At 45.6% G+C, this 19,952-nt stretch overlaps 1 protein-coding gene across 14 annotated transcripts in view; it reads left to right on the top strand.

The window, feature by feature from the left end:
* The window catches only part of LOC119436478 (CCR4-NOT transcription complex subunit 6-like), a 264,798-nt gene that overhangs the window by 36,736 nt on the left and 208,110 nt on the right, over positions 1-19,952 (top strand). For 13 of the 14 annotated variants that reach the window (XM_049658002.1, XM_037703331.2, XM_049658038.1 and 10 more), the window contains exon 4: positions 15,822-15,920. In XM_049658002.1, coding sequence (XP_049513959.1) covers positions 15,822-15,920 — 99 coding nt within the window. Of the gene's footprint in view, positions 1-15,821; positions 15,921-16,654; positions 16,778-19,952 lie in introns of all 14 variants that reach the window. The other variant, XM_049658017.1, reaches the window with a different exon arrangement.

Below are 19,952 nucleotides of genomic sequence, written 5' to 3'. Positions count from 1 at the left end.
GACAAATAACAAATACAAGAGAGACTACGATTTATTAAGAATTAGCATGTTCTTACATGAGGACTGTTAAAATTGCGAAGAGTTGTACCTAGGTACAACTCTTCGCAATATTTTTATATACAATGACATTATCCGAATTGTACAGGCCAGACGTCCCAACACTGCCAAATACACTTCCGCCCATTTGAAGTAAACGTGTTTGAAGAAATATGTTTAGAGAGCACGCGGAACGTAGTCGAAGAATCACTGTGAAGATTGTGGAAACAATAGCAAACTACCACCATCTCCAGATTTTCGGATTCAAAATTGTGCCTCTTGTCACTGAAAATGATCTCGTACGCTGAGAAGGAATGCCCGACGGCGGTGAACACCTTAAAAAGTAAATTACAAACAAAAGCCGCGTGCACATCACATTTTTCTTTCTTCTTTTGCTCTTCACTCTCCTTTCTCCTGACGGCTCTGCGTGGTTTCGCATTTGCCAACTACTCGCGCAATGTCAGCGCGTCGGCGTATGCTGGCCAGCGCGTCTCATTTCAATGCTGCTAGCAGTTGTTTTCCGGGAGTTGGTTGAACTAAAGGACTAGGTTGAACCCCATAGAGTTCCGAACAGTCAATGTTGCCCGGTAACATGAATAACGGTCTCTAACTGCACTCGAAAGTGAAACTTGAGGCTAAATAGTGTTCATATAGGCGCCGATATTGAATATAGGCATTTATAGGCATTTAGGAACAAACGCCAAAATAGGCATTTATAGGCACTATAAAAACACTATAAAAACCCTTCTTAACCTCTAATTCATACTCATATATCAAAGTGCAACACATAGGAGTGCAAGGAACAAAAAAGGCATTTGCCTAAAATCTGGTCTCTAATGATTACAACCAACACTCATAAATATCAGTAAAAGTTGGACAATGTACAAACACAGGAGTGTTGATGGAAAGCCATGCAACAGTCACCCGGAATTCTGCATCTTGATGTTAAGACAGGTCCAAAAAGGAGAACGTTTAATAGCAATATTGACCAAGGTGCACTCTGACGTGACCGCAGTCCATAAGCCGAAGACTGATGCAGATGTAATTTTTGGAACAGCGCATTTTAATAAAGCATAATTACAGTAGCCGACCGATTTTCCGGACTTCGCGGGGACTGAAAAATAGTCCGAAAAAACGAGCAGTCCGAAAAACCAAACAGTGCGAAAAACTCGCCTCCCCCCCACCAAGAGAAAAAAATTATGAGGCTGAGAGCGGCTTAAGAAAAATGTCGCAGTTTCGCCCAAAAAGCGGAGCATCGATTGCGATAGCAAATTAATAGACAGCAATACGAAGTAAGGATGTTAGCTTTATCGGCCGTATGAAGTTGTAAATGTGCGCTTACTAACTAAATAAGCACGGTGTCACGCGCGCACAGGTTACATGAACACATCTCGCTCGATGACCGCGGGCAAATTGACCTTCGCGCTGTCTATTCTCTCGCTTCAACGCGAACGTCGAAAAAAAGAAGAAAAGAACAGCGAGTACGAAGCTACTGGCACTCGGCGCACGCCCTTTGTATACATCGCAGATCGCTTTCAAGATACGGTGCCTGCGCGGCAGCAGCCGCAGGAGTTGAACGCAACTTCCCACCGACTACGTCGCCTTCTCCCCGTGCACCGCGGAAAGGGCAGAGAAGAGGGTTCCTAGTAGCACGTCGACAGGTCCTGATGGCATCCCAATTATGTTGATAAAGACATTGGGCCCAAAATCTAAGAAAGCATTAAGAGAGGCAGTGAGCAAAATGATAATGGACGGTAAAGCCCCTGACGGGTGGAGACTGAGCAGGATGAGCATGATATATAAGGGAAAGGGGGACAAAGCCGACATAAACAACTACCGTCCCATAACAGTGACGTCAGTGGTTTACAGGGTGGTGATGCAGATTATAAAGGACAGACTGCAGGCATGGGTGGAGAGCGAGGAGGTGCTGGGGGAACTACAAAATGGGTTCCGAAAACAAAGAAGGTTAGAAGATAATCTGTTCTCATTGACACAGTGTATTGAAATAGCAGAAAAGGAACACAGGCCCCTATGGCTTGCCTTTCTGGATATCAAGGGAGCCTATGACAGTGTAATCCAAAAGGATTTGTGGGACATACTGGGCACTCTAGAGGTGGAAGATGGAGTAAGAAATCTTTTAAAAGATATCTATAAAAGTAACAGGGTGCTTATAAAATGGGAAAACAAGGTATCTGGGCCTATAGAGATACAGCAGGGGCTTAGGCAGGGGTGCCCTCTGTCACCTCTGTTGTTCATGCTGTATTTACAAGGATTAGAGAAAAAATTAGAGAGGAGCGGACTTGGCTTCAACCTTTCCTATTTCAAGCAGGGAGAATGGATTAAACAGTCATTACCAGGACTGATGTATGCAGATGACATTGTACTTATGGCTGACAGCAAGGAAGACTTGCAGAGATTAATGCACATCTGTGGTAAAGAGGGAGATAGCTTAGGTTTGAAGTTTAGTAAAGAAAAATCGGCAGTCATGACTTTTAATGATAATCAGGGCAGCGAGCATAGGATACAGGAGGTTACGCTGGAGGTGCTGGATAAGTACAAATATCTTGGAGTGTGGATAAACAATGGGGCTGAGTACCTAACGGAACATGAAAAATATGTGACGGCTAAAGGTAGCAGAAATGCAGCTGTGATGAAAAATAGGGCACTGTGGAATTACAATAGGTACGAAGTGGTGAGAGGGATTTGGAAAGGGGTGATGGTCCCTAGTTTGACTTTCGGCAATGCGGTCCTGTGCATGAGATCAGAGGTTCGAGCAAGGTTGGAAGTTAAGCAGCGAGGGGTAGGTAGACTGGCTCTGGGAGCACACGGAAATACACCAAATCAGGGGGTACAGGGTGACATGGGATGGACGTCATTCGAGGGCAGGGAAGCCAGCAGCAAGATAGAATTTGAGGAGCGATTGAGAGAAATGGCAGAAAAGCGGTGGGCAAGGAGAGTTTTCAGTTATTTGTACATGAGGAATGTTGATACAAAATGGAGGAAGCTGACCAGAAAACTGTCAATCAAATATTTGGACTGCAGGAGGGGTGCAAACCAGGAAACAGCGGTTAAGAAAAAGGTTAAGGAAACAGAGAGGGGTCTGTGGAAAGCAGGGATGCAGACGAAATCAGCACTGGGCACATACCGAACTTTCAAGCAAGAAATTGCCAAAGAAAATATCTACGATAATTCTAGGGGAAGCTCTTTGTTGTTTGAAGCCAGGACGGGAGTATTGCGGACTAAGATGTACCGAGTCAAGTACCAAGGTATAGACACGTTGTGCTGTGCGTGTGGAGAAGAAGAGGAAACGGCTGAACACCTCATACTTTTCTGTAAGGGGCTTAACCCTACAGTGCAAGGCAACGGGGCTGATTTTTTCAAAGCATTGGGGTTTAGGGACAGTGAAGGCAAAATAGACTTTAAGCGGGTAGAGATAACCAAACAGAGGTTATCTGATTGGTGGATAAAATTAAGGCAGGGGTGAAATTTCACCCACCACAAAGTACAAATTATGTTGATAGCCATGGCTAGGTGGCGTATGCCACCGCCCGATTTAAAGGGTTCAGCCTCATCCATCCATCCATCCATCCATCCATCCGCGAGCGAACGAAGTCCGCGCGCTTCCGGCCGCCTTCCTCTCTCGCGTGCGCGAGGCAAGCTTTCACCCGCACACAGGGTGTGGCGCAACCGAAACATGAAAAAAAAAAAAAAGAAAACAGAAAAAAAAAAACGGATTCCGCCATGGATTCCGCTCAAGTGATAATGACGATAGTGCTGAGCTGACCGAAAAAAAAAAAAGCAAGTGCCGCTTTTTGGAACGTTTTGTCGGCCAAGGAAGAGTGAGCATGGTCTCGGAGACGGGAGGATAGCGTGCGTGTACCAATCTTGAAGGCTATACAGGGGGGCACTGGAAGCCAAGCCCGGCCAAGCCAGCGGAAAATCTAACATGGCGGCTCCCAAGATAGGGTAGCGGGGCTCGGAGCGTGCGATTTAGTCCGGAAAATCGAACATTGGCACCTAGGTTCGTCCGAAAAATCGGTCGCGAAAATGCATTAGCTCTATGGGAATCCTGACGGTACATCTGTGAAGTCCGGAATATCCAACAAGTCCGAATTTTTGGAGTCCGAAAAATCTGTCGGCTACTGTATACGTTTCAACTGAAACACAATAAGATTCAATACAATCAAAGAAGGGCTGAAGAATTAAACTGTCCTGCTGTTCTCTATATGACACCTCTCAAAAGCCATGCCTCCCCACATGGAGTTCAGTTATTCACAATGACTGACAGGGGAAGCTCATGAAAGCATAAGACTCCATATCTGAGGCAGTGAGAAGATGTGGTGTCCTGGTTGTTGTCGCCAAGGGCCGTCGTGATTAAAGACGGGCTGCATCTCGTGCGAGGTGATGGTCGCGTCTCCGTCCTCTCTATTCCTGGCTTGGGGCTTGTCTGCCTCCTTAGTCCCCTTCGGTCGCCACTCCACTGAAGGCTGGAACAATGATTTGTTTCTCACTCTCTTGCTTTTGTAAGCGTTGTTTTCACAGGTGCTGTTTCGCTGCTGAGGAGTTCCTGCATTTCTTTCTAAGAGAGGGGTCATAGTATGCGACAGTCGAAACCGCACCCTACCGCCATGGCCAGTCCGCTTTTGACAACCTGCGCATTCTTAAGTGTCTTTCTACCAGCATATATTGTTTTCACTGCATGTGCCTGAACATTCTAGTACATAATGTGACTCAATCTCAGCCAAATTTTTAATGCACATGCACAGTGATGCATAGAATGCGTATATCAAGGTATTATTGTAATTTGCAGCAATATTGGTGATGTACATTTTCGAAAACCGCTCATCAGTGTTTGGGAGTTCGAGTTTTTTTAATATCTTTATATTGTTGCGATGCAACAGAAGCTCAAGAGACATGGTGCAAATGAAGACGAAGACGAGCATCTGGGTTTGGCACGAGCTGGTTTCCATCTTGGTCTCTGGCTGTGCTGCTCTTGTAAATACAGTAAAACCTCGTGAACTCGGATTTCACGGGACCGAAAAAAATGTCCGAATTAACCGAATGTCGAATTATCGAGGGTATCAAGAAAACAATAAACAGATGCATACTACGTCAACAGACTTTTATTTACTGAATGAATGAGCAAATCCTGTTTCTACTTTGCTGAAAATCAGTGCGGAAGCTGCAGTTCTAGTCATCTCGTGACTGATTGTCTCTCGCCGTGGCAATGGCCTCGCGACTTCCTTTGCAGTGTGGCCGTGGTGCGTTTGCATCTGAGACACGTTTTTCACTACGGTGCGCACATCCTGGTTATTTTTTCGTCAGTGGGCAGGTCGCCAACAGATCGTCTGTCCATCACGATGTAGCCGGTGCTTTTCATCCTCTACAGCTTTGCACCGAGTCAAAACGAAACTCCTGTTTGTCGCAACAACTGCGGATGATACTGCAGCCGCTATCGACGTGATCATGGATGGCGACTGCAGTTTTGAAGGCACGCGCACACCGAGTTAAATTGAAACTACTGTTCGCCGCAACAACTTCGGACGATCATCATGGATCATGCAGTTTTGAAGGCACGTGCACACCGAGTCAAATTGAAACTACTGTTTGCCGCAACAACTTCGGACGATGATCATGGATCATTGGTGATCCATGATCACGCTATCCATGATCACGTCCGTGATCATGGATAGCGACTACGCAGTTATGAAGGCCAACGCGGTGTTACGTGTGGCACTAAACGCAAGAATAAAGGCTTTAAAACACTGCTGTCATTCACGTATAATTTCCGCTGATGACTATTGCGATGTGGACTCCGCCGCTTTGTTTTGATTGGAAGCTAGCGCCGTTTTTGCTCTTTTGCATTGCAGGTATGCGTCGCTCTGCCCTCACCGAGCTCCGAGAACTGTCCGAATTAACGAATGTGCATGCAAATACGTCCGAATTAACGAGAGTTTGGTTGCATCAAATGATGCATACGCCTGGCGGGACCAGAGGACGCATCCGAATTATCCGATTTTCAGAATTAACGGGGGTTTACTGTATAATGTAAATACGCATTACATTTACATTATACAGTAAACCCCCACGAGACGCGACCGCCACGAAACCCCCACGAGACGCGACCGCCCGCTCCCTGAAGCTTCGTTTTCTGCCGTTATCGGGAAGCGACCGTTAGCCGGCCTGGGCAGTTTCGTGGCCCGCGCTTGCTATGCGCTTGCTCGCCGCGATATTTCACGACTCGCACCGTTCGTGCATCGTGCTATGGTGCATGAATACTTCAAAAATACGTCCTTTTAATTCGAACAAATTTTCGGGCCCCTTCGAGTTCGAATTATCGAGATTCGACTGTAGTTTTAATTGTTTCGATGATACGAATTTCGGCTAATACGAATATTTTTCGTGACCCCGTGAGATTCGTATCATCGAGCTTTCACTGTTGTCTCTTTTGTCTGTGTCTTTCCACACGTAACATTTTGATTAGGTGCAGGGTATCGAAGTGCAACTATTCCATTACGGAATGTGAATGCCTTGCTGTTGTCTGGGCGGTTGTCAAGGTCCGTCCTTACCTTTACGGCTATCTCGTTTCCGTAGTAACCGACCATCATGCTCACTGCTGCCTTTCCCTCCTAAATCATCCCATGGGCTGGCTTGGTCATGGGGCCTTGAGGCTCCAAGAGTTTTCATACTCTGTGATTCACAAGTCCAGACGCCTGCACCAAGACGTGGATAGTTTGTCGCATTACCCATCGAAAGCTCTGACATCCCTGACATCGAGAATGCTGCCTGTGTTTTCTCCTTGTCACAGCTCCTCCGTATCGCCGACGAGCAACGTCGTGATGCCTCACTCAAAGCACTCATCGATCGTTTTGAATTCGCACCCGACAATGCTTCCTTATGCCTCTTCATTCTCCGGGATAGTACGTTGTACCGTCGTAATGTTCATCCCAAAGGCCCCAATCTTCTCCTCGTCATCCGAAGGCACCTCCGTTAGACCGTTCTAAAGGAACTTCACGACGCGCCCACTGCTAGACATCTCGGCGTGTCTCGAACTTAGGACAGAGTACACCGCCGCTTCTTCTGGCCCAGTCTTGCACGTTCAGTGCGACATTACGTCACAGCTTGTGAGCCATGTCAATGCCGCAAGAAGCCATCCCTGCTTCCCACTGATTACCAACAGCCACTTTAAATCCCGGTAGAGCCATTTGGTCGTCTCAGCTTGGACCTCCTGGGCCCTTTTCCGGTATCTGCGTTAGGGAACAAGTGGGTTGCTGTCGCTGCTGACTATGCGACCAGATACGCCATTACGTGCGCTCTCCCAACCAGCTGCGCGACTGATGTGGCAGATTTCCTGCTGTACGACATCAACTTGATGCATGGAGCTCCATGTCAAGTGCTCACAGACTGAGGCCGTACCTTCTTGTCGAAGGTCATTGATGACATCATGTGCGTCTGGTCTATTCAGCATCAGCTTACGACCTCATACCATCCACGAACGAGCGGTTGACCCGGACCCTTACTATGCTGGCGAAATATATTTCAGCCGATCACCTCAATTGGGACATCGCTCTACCTAACATTACCTTCACCTATAATTCTCGTCTTGATACTGCCAGCTATTCCCCGTTCTACCTCTTGTACGGCCGTGAACCCATGCTACCGGTAGACACCTTACTACCATCGATTACGACCTCGACAAGTGAATGTGCTCGCGATACCATCGCTTGAACTGACCACGCTCGACAACTTGTACACGCTCGCCTATCAGTGTCACAAGAGAACCATAAGCGTCGCTACGACCTCTATCACCGTGACGTGCACTTTTCACCAGGTGCCTTAGTACTCGCTTTGGTTGCCTTCCTGTCAAGTAGGCCTTTGCGAGAAACTCCGGTCTTGTTACAAAGGCCCGTATCGCGTGGTTCGTCAAGTCACTGATGTCACCTACGAAATTGTTCCAGCCAGCCTCGCAACGTCAGCCGCTCTGACCACCACTGATATCGTCCATGTTGCCAGGCTCAAGCCCTACAACTCTCTGCTTGCCACAGATATCTAGTGGCACCGGTACGGTACTTTCGCCACCGTGGGTTGGGTTGTGATGCAAGACGCTTAAGGAGACATGGCGCAAATGAAGACGAAGACGAGCATCTGGGTTTGGCACGAGCTGGTTTCCATATTTGCCTCTGGTTGCGCTGCTCTTGCACATACAGTGTAAATAGTCTCTTTTGTCTGTGTCCACACGTAACAATATAATAAGGCTAAAAGAAAAAAAAGATTTTGCCCTATTTGCAGTCTGTTTTCTATAAGGAGCCATATAGGCTACTTTATACCACTCTCCTTGGTCTGGTATGATGCCCAAACCATTCACTAGTGACCATACGTTTTCCACCTCCAAGGGGCACAGAAAAATAACTAGATAAGGTATCGAAAAACTAAAAAAAAATTAGAAAATAAAAGATGTAACTCTGTGTTCTGCATAAATTTCATCCAGTTTGCTTTATTATCAGTAAATATAGATATCTGAGAAGCATCTCACCTGAAGAGTAATCCTGAGGCTAGCACCAGTTTCAAGATATGCATTTCCAAAATGTGCTGTAAAATACATTGGCATAGTAAATAGTTTTACCTTGCAGAGTGCAAGGAAGGCTTTCTGGGAAAATAAATCTTATGAGTTTGTTAGTTAGCTAATTGCACATTATGATTTGTTGCTAAGTGATCCCTGCCTGTTGAAGCTATGGTGATACCAAGAATGATTTAAAGAAAAAGAAAATTGTATAACATAACAAGAAAAAAGAACATCAGGATGATATACTCCATACAGTACTGGCACATATCCTGAACACAGCAAACAACTGTACCTGCCTTTTTCTGCTCATCATGATGACTTTATTCAAAGATTGTTTCACCAAAGCATACATACTGGCTGGTCCAGAAATGTCGCATGGCTGCTTAGACTGAACGTCAAAAGTAGAACTTATAGCCTGAAACAGACACAGTTGCACTAATACTTCTGTAAAAGTGCCAGTGCCTTCGTTTTGTGGTGTTTGTTTAGTTGTGCAACCACTTTTGTTGAGACTGTACACTTTAGTTCCAGTGTCAAGCAAAGCAAGTTTGCCAAACATACCCACTGTTCAGTGCACTCTGCAACAACTGTTATCACACTCTCATGGAGCAACCTACGAATGCCGAGTGACACTCCATTAAAGTGACACTAAATTTCAGGGTCTCAAACCGAACTGGAATAGAACAAAAAATCGGAGCTGAGCCATCATTTTCAGCTGAACGAGAACACAAGCTATCTTTTTTCTGCCATCTTGGAACCGAACCCAAACCAGTACTTTCGAGAGGAACCATTTCGAACCAGTTTGACTATAGGTTCAACCCAGGATAGTTGTTGCTGCTCCATTGACGAAAGCAGGCAACACCTCTAGCATCAATTTTGTGCTTAAAAGGAAGTCACCTCAATGGCTCACTGAACTGTGCACATGGTCGGTGTGCACTATCTAGACACAGCATGGCCAACACTGTTCGATCGTGCAGGATACAGCTTGTGCTGTGAGCATCTTCTGTGTTCAGGCACGGCAGCGCACTGGTTGCTCTGTCCTGATACTGCTTGTGCTGAGAGCATCTTCTGTGTTCAGGCACGGCAGCACACTGGTTGCTCTGTCCTGTACAGGACAGAGCAACCAGTGCGCTGCCGTGCCTGAACAGTCTGTCTTTGCACTGTACCTTCAGTCAGTGCTGTTGCTGCTGCAGTGCGATAAGGGCTTCTTGAAAATGCTCCACAGCAAGCGCAGAAGGCAACAACTCAAAAAACAGGGAGAGTCGGACTTTGTTTCATGTTTCTTGGTTATTAATAAGGTATAGCATGAATTTATGTTATTGTATGCTCTCTCTGTAGCTTTTAGGTCATATTGTTTTTTGGTAGAGAGGAACTTGGTGCATGCGCTCTGCAAAAAGCCAGGATGGAACATGTATTGTTATGGAATACCTAAAAAGTTGTATTTGCTTGAAATTTCCTCTTACCCAGTGAAATATGTCACACAATTTGTACCGAGTTCTGGTCAGAGTGTTCGCACTACATACTTATCTGTTTGTTTTTAGTCTACATAAAGGACTGCAAGGACTGCATTATATTACACAAATAATTTTATTTTTTGCATTTTTGCCACAGCTACACCCCTCAGCACAACCGTTGTACACTATTTGTTCAGCACTTTCACTGCACTATTTATTTACTCCTCCAAATATTTCAGCTAAAATTTATGAATTTAACAAGAAGGGGCAGAAAATGTTTATGAAGTGATTGATTGATTGATTAAGTGATATTGGACACATTGGCAACTTTCTTCACCAGCTTTTCCACAATATTTGATTGTCTAATGTAGGGGTCTCCCAACTTTTTGACCGAAGGGCCAGATCGGCAACCAGTGGCAGTGTCGAGGGCCGGACGATAAAGAACTAAAAAAAGAAAGGAGCAAGAATGTATAAAACATGAGTAACTGTAGTGGGCGTAGACTAAAAATGTTATTCCAATTAAGGCATGCGCTTTATTCCAGCAATTTATTTTAAAATAAGGACCAATAAAGGAGCAAAATAACTTTTTTTTAGGACTATAATTTTGCTTCTACCACCAAGTCATCTTGGGTATATTGATTTGAAATAATAATAAACATTAGTGGTGGCAAATAAACTTGTTCACATTTCCCGACTGAACACAGCTTTTGCTTGTTCAGCCATTTTATCTGCAGTAAGCCAATCTATGCTAGTCGTTGACGTGGTAGGGGAGTGTCACCACTCCTTACAAAAGGCCCTTTGTTTAACCGGTGTGTTGTTACTGCAAGTCTGGTATTTCTACAAATCCGTTTGAATTTACGCATAGTGCTCACATTCCAGCAGTGTATAGAAGTGTATGCCACTTGGTGTAGCGTTGTCAAGAATAACATAGCCCAACATAAACAACAAAGATAGCATTCATGTTATTTCATCTTGCTCTCTGTCCCGTGTATTGTGCTATTTTATCCTTGGCAATATTTACGTTTTAAATGTTGCCAGAAAAGAGGACTCAAGTAAGTTGGAGTATAGTTACTGGAAAGCAGGCATGCAAACATGGACCCAAGAAAGAATGAGAAGGACCACACAAATGCCGACTATCAACTGAAAGGTCGCACAGTGGCAGAAAAGAACGGAGGCACGAAACTTATCTGCACATGCTCTAGGAAGGCAGTGCTAACCTGTCATTCCTGGGCAGGTGCGGGTACTTGCAAAAGATAGCTGTTTAGGCAGGACAATTCCTTTTTGTTCACATTTATGGAGGGCTGACTTACACACTCGCTACCGCTATTAGTGGTGTATCAAGCCTTGACCATAATGCGAGTTCCTTCACTCGTACGAGTGAACAAAACTATACTACCTGCGAATCTTGCAGTACACTTGCAATCACGACAGTGCAACAGATGGTGACGGTGTTCCACTGGTCAACGAACGTATAATTATGCTCAATTATTATCTGATCGGTACAACCACCCGTCTGCTCTACATACAATGGACCATTGCTAAAAGAAACTTCATAAACAATGCCCATTCGGCATTTGACGAAATTGTTGGTACGCTTTACGTAACACCTGTCAAGCCTGTTCTTGCGGTATAGGCTTAGTTCATAAAATGATACTTCAAAATGTTCTGCCACTTTGCTTTTGAAAAACCACTGAATTTTTTGTTTTGAGTCTCTGTTGCAGCCATGCAGCCTTAATTGCTGTATTTTATGGGTACGCTCTTTGTAAACAATAATCATTGATGTATTGGACAACTTTGCTGTTTCAGACAAGTTATATCAAGTCTGCACAACCATTTTTGGATGGCCCCGCTAAGCTAATCTTCTTGCATGGTTTAACTTATTTACTTGGTTTAAAATTTAGTTGCGCTGAGCCACTAATAAATTGCCCGATAGTTAATTGAACAAATCGTCAAGCCCTAAAAAGTACACCTTTTATCACAAGCTTTTGTGTGGGATTAAAAAAAAAGAATCTGAGCTAGCAGTTACAAGTAATTTACTTTGAAATGCCCTAATTAATAATGCATTATATAGTTGTGACACAGAACACATCAAGCTTAACTAAAGGCTTTTTAGTGCACATAGGAACCTCACAATATTTACAGAGAAAAGGAGAGCAATAGAAATGGCGCATGCGGCAAAGACGACATGTGAGAGTACTGAAACAAGGCACGAAGCACAATATGCATGAGGTCGTGAAGAAAATTTAACATAATTACGAATTTGCAACTAAGAACGAGGGTCACCCCTGACTACAATGTATAAAATATAAGACGCGGTACTAGTATGTCAGAATGGCACAAATTGGAGCAACGACAAATCGCAACTTGGTAAAGCAGGAGCAGCTGATTAAAGGTGATATTTTTGTTGATATTCAACGGCTGTTCGCTACTCGCCTTGAAGCGGCCAGCGTGCGTTTGCTTGCGGCTACAAGGTGATCGAGCAGCCTGCCGGCACTGGTGGCTTACCTTAACACGGAAAACCCGCGAAGTAGCTAAAAGGGAGAATTTTTACTTATTCATTGTGCCATTACAGTTCACAATTTAGTCATTAATTGTATATGGTAGTGAATTCTAAACACGGATTGCTGCTGATCGATTTTATTGTGCAACAAATCATCACCAGCTTTTTATGTCCACTGCAAGACCAATGATTCTCCCAGCAATCTCCATTTACTTATGTCTTGTGCCAGCTGACCCAATTCTAAGCCAACTGAGAATTTCCTAATTCCATCAGACGATATAGTTCCCTGCTGTCCTTGAGTGAGCTTTCCTTCTCTTGTCACCCGTTTTGCAATTCCAATAGTCAATCAGTGCTTGTCTGTCATACACATTATGTGGCCTGCCCAGATCTATTTTTTCCTCATATGGGCTACTCCATTATGCTCTCTAATCCACACCATAGTCTTCCTGTTTCTTAATGCTAGGTCTAATGTTTTTTGTTGCATTACTTGTTGCACGATCCTTAACTTCTGAGGAAGTTTCTTTCTTAACCTCCAAGTTTCTGTCCAATATGTTAGTACCAATATAATGCAATGATTGTACAGTAAGTTGTCTTTTCAAGGATAGCGGTAAGCTGCCAAATGATGACCGTTAGCTTGAGGACAATTGAGGACAATTGCCATATTTTTCATTGGAAGCAACCCCTGCAACACATATGGGCATCATTTAATGACAGTAAATGTGTTTGCAACCATTGAAATGTGTAAAAATATTCGAATATGAATGTGAAAGTAAGCGAATAGCTGATTCTGCTGAGTCATCTGCTAAAAACAATGAGTCACTGAAATTTATTGACTGTACCAGCAAGACTTTGAAATTGTTGTGCTTGAGGCCTTAAAGATGTTTTCAGCTCCCTGGCTCAGCCAACACTGCCTAGATAGCACAAGGCCTGTTCACTCCGATTCATGACATCATGCTACCTGGCCTGACTACCATAGAGTCTAATGGGGATGCTCCCAAGTAAGCAGCAGTGATTTTGACATCACCGCTTTCGTCACGCAAGGCTTGGCAATATAACTTTTGGGCCAGGTAGCATGACGTCATGGATCGGAGTGAAAAGTCCTTGTGCTATCCAAGTGGTGTTGGCCCAGCACACATTGACTAAGTGAAGAAAGCTTCGATGCGTTGTCTGATGTGGTGGCTTGACCAGCCAATCGGGGCGTTGCATGCTCCTTATGCAATGGTCACAGGACGTTCCTGATTCGTTGGCGCTTCCTTGAACGACATGGCGTGATCTGGTAAATGCAATAAAATTGGCTGCCAGAAAAAAAAAAAAAAATGCAGTAGCATAAGGTTTTGTGGAGTAGGCCCACTCTAAGGCGGAGACACAGCAGAGCCTTTGCAGGGAAAAACTGCCTGCCTGTGGGACGGTCATTATCGGAAGGGCTGACCGCGGGCTGTAGTTTGGAGACTCCTGGTCTAATGAATATACAAAAATGACATGAAGAGATTAGCAAATAAGAAGGTACATATAGTTATGTTAATGTTATATGTTGCATTACCGTAGTATTTGCACGATTCTACCGTGCACCCGATTGTAACGTGCAGTTATATTACTGCCAAAATATTGTTTAAAATATAACTTGGTGCCGATTCTACCGCACACATCAAGTAACGAAAACTGAGGTGACGCGTACTGTGTTGAAACAATTTTATGGAACATACAAAGGCACACAGACACGCAAACAGCTGAATCTTAGTGGCTAGTTGCTATCGGAGTCTGACGACACCTCCTTTTCGCTGTCTACCGACCACAGAAAGTTATCTTCAGTTCCATCTAATGCGTTAGAAATGCCACTGGCAAACTGGCAAATGGCGACCACAAGCCAAGGCATAAAAAAAAGGAAAAAAAAAACCCATCCATTCGATGGCAGTATGACCTTGCATTTAGGTTTTTTTTTTTTTTTAGTAAGAATCTGTTTCATTTTTTATTTTGAGTAGAATTAGTTACGAATGTAACGCGTATGCAAATTCGAACTGACTTTTTATTAAAAAAAAAGGTGCGCGTTACAATCGTGCAAATACAGTACAGTAGCAGGTTCATTTCATTTTTCATTTTCATAAAAGTTAACACAAATATACATGGGTAGTTAAGCATTACATCCTGTATATTATTTAATTTTCTGTAATACAAACGAGTGTGAGCAAATTTACTTCAATGAAGCAGAAAATTTGAGGGACCCACTGTGTGGGGGTAGCGTAATGGCAGTGGTGTTGTGCTGCTGTGCTCATGCATTTGATCCAGGCCATGGCAGCCGCATTTCGATGGGGCGTGAAATGCAAAAACGCTTGGGTACTTAGATTTAGGTGCATATTAAAGAACCCCAGGTAATCAAAATTAGTCTAATCCCCCACTACAGCATGCCTCAAAATCAGATCATGGTTTTGCCACGTGTAACCCCAAAATTAGTTTTTTTTTTTATTTGTGGTAGGGGTAATGCATAGCACATTGTATAGCCACACAGGGCCCCACAAAGCCGACTGAAGCTAGAAATTCCAACATGTCAATATGCAACAGCGCATGGTGCCTTACTATTGTGATTTTTTCTTTTTTTTTGCATTCATGCCCACACAGAGTAAAATGATCCGCAGTAGTTCTAAACAGTGCCCAAGCAAACTTGTATGTTTTTCTAAAGCACTTTGCTTTTTTTGTAAACTGGAAGCTTGCAAATGTTTTTCTTTTTCTTTGAAACCAATTGAACCTGAATGGACTGGTTTTTAAAGCTCCCAACCAGTTTGAACCGTTATAATTTTCGCTCTGGAGATGGACCTAAACTGAACTGAAAAGCCTGAGCCTGAATCGGGTTCAAACCCCCCAAAATTTCATTTCGACACCCCGGGGCGAGATCGCGCAATCATTTTGCTTTCCGAATGCTCGCTGGCGCCGCACTTTCTTTAGTGATGGTCCGCTCGGTGAGATGGGAGCGCCAATTGAACACCCCCTACTCGGTGACGTAAGAGGTAAAGCGAACATTCGGAAATTTAGATGCATGTGCGATCTCGGCCCTGCTAAACTTTGCCCCTGTGACAGGGGTATTTGTCAGGGAAAGCTGGTTCCTGAACTTAGGCCACTCAACACAGTATGTCGCACGAGAGCTGTTTCTCCGCTACATTTGTGTGTGTGTGAAGCATAAATGCAGGAAACATCGAAGGAGTTAGTTTCGCAGCCTAAATAAGAATCCTATGAATCCTACATACTATTTGAATATTATATGCAGTTTAATTTATTGTAGGACTCGAAGGAAACCCATTGGCCCCAGAGCTCGTCAATATGTACAATGAACCAAATGGTACATCAAAACTCTTGGCATACCTGTTGGAGAACCTTGTAGGTAAGTGCCTCCATATGCTTTATTCCTTCCCTTTCACTTACCTTTCACTTCCGAGAACTGAAAGCTGCTGAATATGAGTGCAGGTATTGGTGCATTTTTCTTAAGGTGAGAGTTGTCTTTTATTCTAGGTTTGTATTTTTCCTAAATGGGGTAAAAGCTGGCTGAACCTGTGGCAATACAAGTACTAGTTTTAGTGCATAAGATATGAAAGGTTCAACGATTTGTGGCCTTTGTTTACATGCCTGAGGCTCCCGTGTGCTTGATATATTCATACAAAAACATGAAGGGAAGATGCGAGTTGAAAAAACGAATTTTCCTTTTGAAAAATATATTTTTTAAATTTTGATTGCAAAATTACACTTTCAACATTCTATTTTCATGTGTAAAAAAATCAAGGCATTCCTTCAACCAGAAGGCTGTGAAAAATTATCCTAATCAAGGCACAGTAGCTATAGGGGCTTCAATTTTGCACTCATTCTTAACTGATGAGGCTCACAACCACTGATGGTGGGCTTTCCTGGTTTCACAACGAGTGACTACTAGCCCTGGCTGAGTCGGTACCAGCTCATTCTTCACTTTTCACCAGTGCTCAGGTGAAGGCTTTTGCTTCCTTGTACCACAGGGTGGCGTACTAAGCTGTACTCTTTTTCTTGTAAAAATGAATTCTTTACGCTTATCAATTCCACATACCATATCTTATTCAGTATACGTTGTGGGGTCTTCGGGTCTCACAGGAGTACCGACCACCGCGGGCTCGAGCTTAGCGAGCCACAGGGCCGTGTCAGCCGTCGTCTCCAGCACCACTGCGCACGTGCTCAGGCTGCAAGGGGCTACCGAGCGACACACGCAAGAACACAGTATTGCCCTCAGTAACGGAAACCGTTTATTGAATCCGGCGGCACTAGTAATGCATGAGAGCCTGGGCGGCGGGGAGCCAAAGGGGTCCCACACCAAGGGCGAAAATACAGATAGCGCCTATAGCACGTCGCTGCGAGAGCACAGTCTCAAGCTGGGACACGCCGCTAGGAAAAGTCCTGGTGGCTATGCTAGTTGCTCTGGTGATAACCAATGGGCCAACTCACCAGAGCTCGGGCAATCTCCTTCTGCTTGGGCCTTCGTCAATTTCCGCTTGGTGTGGTACGACCTCGCACGAGCACTAGGCACCGCTCTTCGGCTTAACGTCAGGAAAGGATCAGCTTAAAGTACGCGCTCCCCACACAGGCAAAGGCACCGTGCGCGAGCTCAAGTCCTAGTCACAAAGGTGTTGGCGGACGTGAGGAAAGCATGTACGTACCCTGCGCTGGTCCCGGAGATAAGAGAGCCACGCTCCGCAATCCGCAGCCGAACGCGGCCGTGTAGTGACGTCAGCCCCCCGGCCCCACCGCAAACCACCGCAGGGATAGGCTTGGGGATGACATAACAGGTGAAGCCCGCGCAATGGGGCCGGCGCTTACCTCAATCCCCATAACGTTGACGATGTGCAAATAGGATTAAAATCGTGCAAACCTCGCAGTTTGCGAGCGATAGGTTCAGCTTGGCCTGAACAAGGTGTCTGAATGGGCTAATCAAAATTGGTTTAAGCTAAATCCCCAGAAAGGCTGCTGAATCCCGTTCATGCTGAAGAAAAGATAGCGAATCCCGTTCGTCATTTAGGCATCCGCCTGGCCACAGGTCCCTTCAGCACAAGTCCTGTACAAAGTATCTACGTGGAATTAAATGAGTGGACACTTAACCTCCTGCAAAGATCATACTCTAGTTTTACATATTTTCTGAAAGTGCATTCGAACCCTGATCATCCTTTTTACGCAACTGTAAATTACATGGCGTGTGCTACACTGTTTCATAATCGCCCTGTATTGAGAGAACCCTTCTTGCTGCATGTGAGGGTGCTCAGTGAAGAAATGGGTGCCTCGCTTCTATAACACCGTTTACTCTTTCCCTACCGTGGGGAAAATAGGTGTTTTTTGCCCCGCAGGGGCGTCTGCGTCAGCAGGCGTTTGGTGTGTTGCGACACCACGGACCCGAGCACATGGGGGTTGGCCCCTCCCGCGTGTAGCCGTGCGCGGCTTAGCCGTGTCCGGGGAAAAGAGGATCCTGGGGGTTGAGCCGATGCCGGGTGTTCGGACCTTCATGGCCCCTCGGCGGAGGCAACACGCCTCTTTGGCCTCCGCTTCACGTAGACGGCACCCCCGGACTGACCCACCCGGGGGAAATCGGTGGTCGCCTTTTCCTGTCCCCCTCTCCGATCTTTCTCTGCTCTATTTTTCTGTCTTCACTGTCCTGTCATCTCTTCTCTTCTGTTACTTCCTCAATTTCCATAGGCGGCTTGGGTTAACCTTGTGTAGGTGCCCTCCCTTGGGTTTATATATAAGGTTATAGCGGCAATGTACGGCTGGCGCCTGCAGCCTTACACGTTAAGTGCTGCAGCGTCCCCTTGTTGGACTCCGTGGTGGGTGGCTGCCATTGCTGCCGAAATACACCAAACTGCTATGGGAACACCCGCTTTTCCCCGACTTCTTGATCGTCTCCCTCAGAAGAGGGGACGCACCGATGAGATTCTGAACTTGTTCACCAGACCAAAAGACATTTTCCCCCGATTCCAAGTAGTACATAGTGAAAGAACCGAAAAACTAGCAAGAACCATATCCCCATTTGTAGTTGCAAAAAGCTTGACCAACACGCTAGGTCCTGGCTACAAAGTCACCAAAATGCCAAGCGGGGATCTTCTGCTTGAGCTACGGGATAAGGAGCAATACAACAGACTCGGCAAGCTTGTTACTTTTGGTGATGTCCCAGTTTCCGTTTCACCGCATCGATCAATGAACACAGTACGGGGGGTAGTATCTGAAGCAGACCTCATCGACCTATCTGAAACCGAACTGTTGGAAGGATGGAAGGAGCAAAATGTCACGAATGTGCAGCGCATTGTTATGAGACGGGACAATAAAGAAATTCGCACGAAACACCTGATACTTACCTTTGAATTGAGCGTTTTGCCACAAAGCATTGAAACAGGGTACACAAAGACATCCGTAAGACCATACATCCCAAATCCTAGGCGATGCTACCAATGCCAAAGATTTGGCCATGGCTCGCAGAGCTGCCGTGGTCGACTCACCTGTGCTAAGTGTGGAACACAAGGTCATGCCTCAGACAATTGTGAGGCCACACCTCACTGCGTAAATTGCGATGGTGACCATCCAGCATACTCCCGCTCCTGTCCAAGCTGGAAAAAAGAAAAAGAAATCCTAACACTGAAAGTCCGTGAAAACATATCGTTCAGGGAAGCACGCAAAAGGTGCTCACCATTCCACACTACCACATATGCTGATGCGGCGCGTCAAGGGGCAGCGTCGCAGCGGCTACTGCCACCTGCCCAGCCCGCGCGCAGCGAGCTGTCGCTTGTGGCTCCTGCCCCCAGGGTGGAAGGAGCTAAGTCTACTCCACCCAACCAGCGAACAGGCCCGGTTACCCTAGGGTTGCCGGCACCACAACAGTCCTCGGTGGAGCCTGCGCTTCGCGTAGCGAACCCGCAGGCCCGCCAGCAGCTACCACGGTGGGTGCAGTCAAGGCTGCCTCACCCTCACCGGCCCCTGCTGGTGCTGGCAACAGCCGGCGCAGCTCAGGCCCAAAGGCAGCCCCATCGACATCCGGGCTGGTGGGCGCAAATGTCTCGTCCTTCGCGGCGAGACTTTCGCGTGAAACTTCTCGCTCGCAAGAGCGCGTGTCCGGCGCCTCACAAGAGGAAATGGACACCACACCCACCCCGACGGCGCACCAAGCGCCTAAGGAGCGGCGAGGTTCCCTCGACCGCTTCAGAAAAGACAAATCCCGCGTTACAGGGCCTGGAAAGGGCTCTGTAATCTAATGCAACACTTCCTTTTTGTTTTTAGTACACACAGCACCCATTTACTTTCAGTATGGCCACACAAATTATACAATGGAACATCAGAGGCCTTCTTAGGAACCTCGATGATGTGCAAGAACTTCTCCACAAACACAATCCAAAAGTGCTGTGTGTACAGGAAACTC

The sequence above is a fragment of the Dermacentor silvarum genome, chromosome 1 (genome assembly GCF_013339745.2).
Source record: "Dermacentor silvarum isolate Dsil-2018 chromosome 1, BIME_Dsil_1.4, whole genome shotgun sequence".
In the NCBI taxonomy this organism is placed as follows: domain Eukaryota; kingdom Metazoa; phylum Arthropoda; class Arachnida; order Ixodida; family Ixodidae; genus Dermacentor; species Dermacentor silvarum.
Note: the sequence above shows the minus strand (reverse complement) of the source record. Positions and strands in the feature narration are given on the sequence as shown.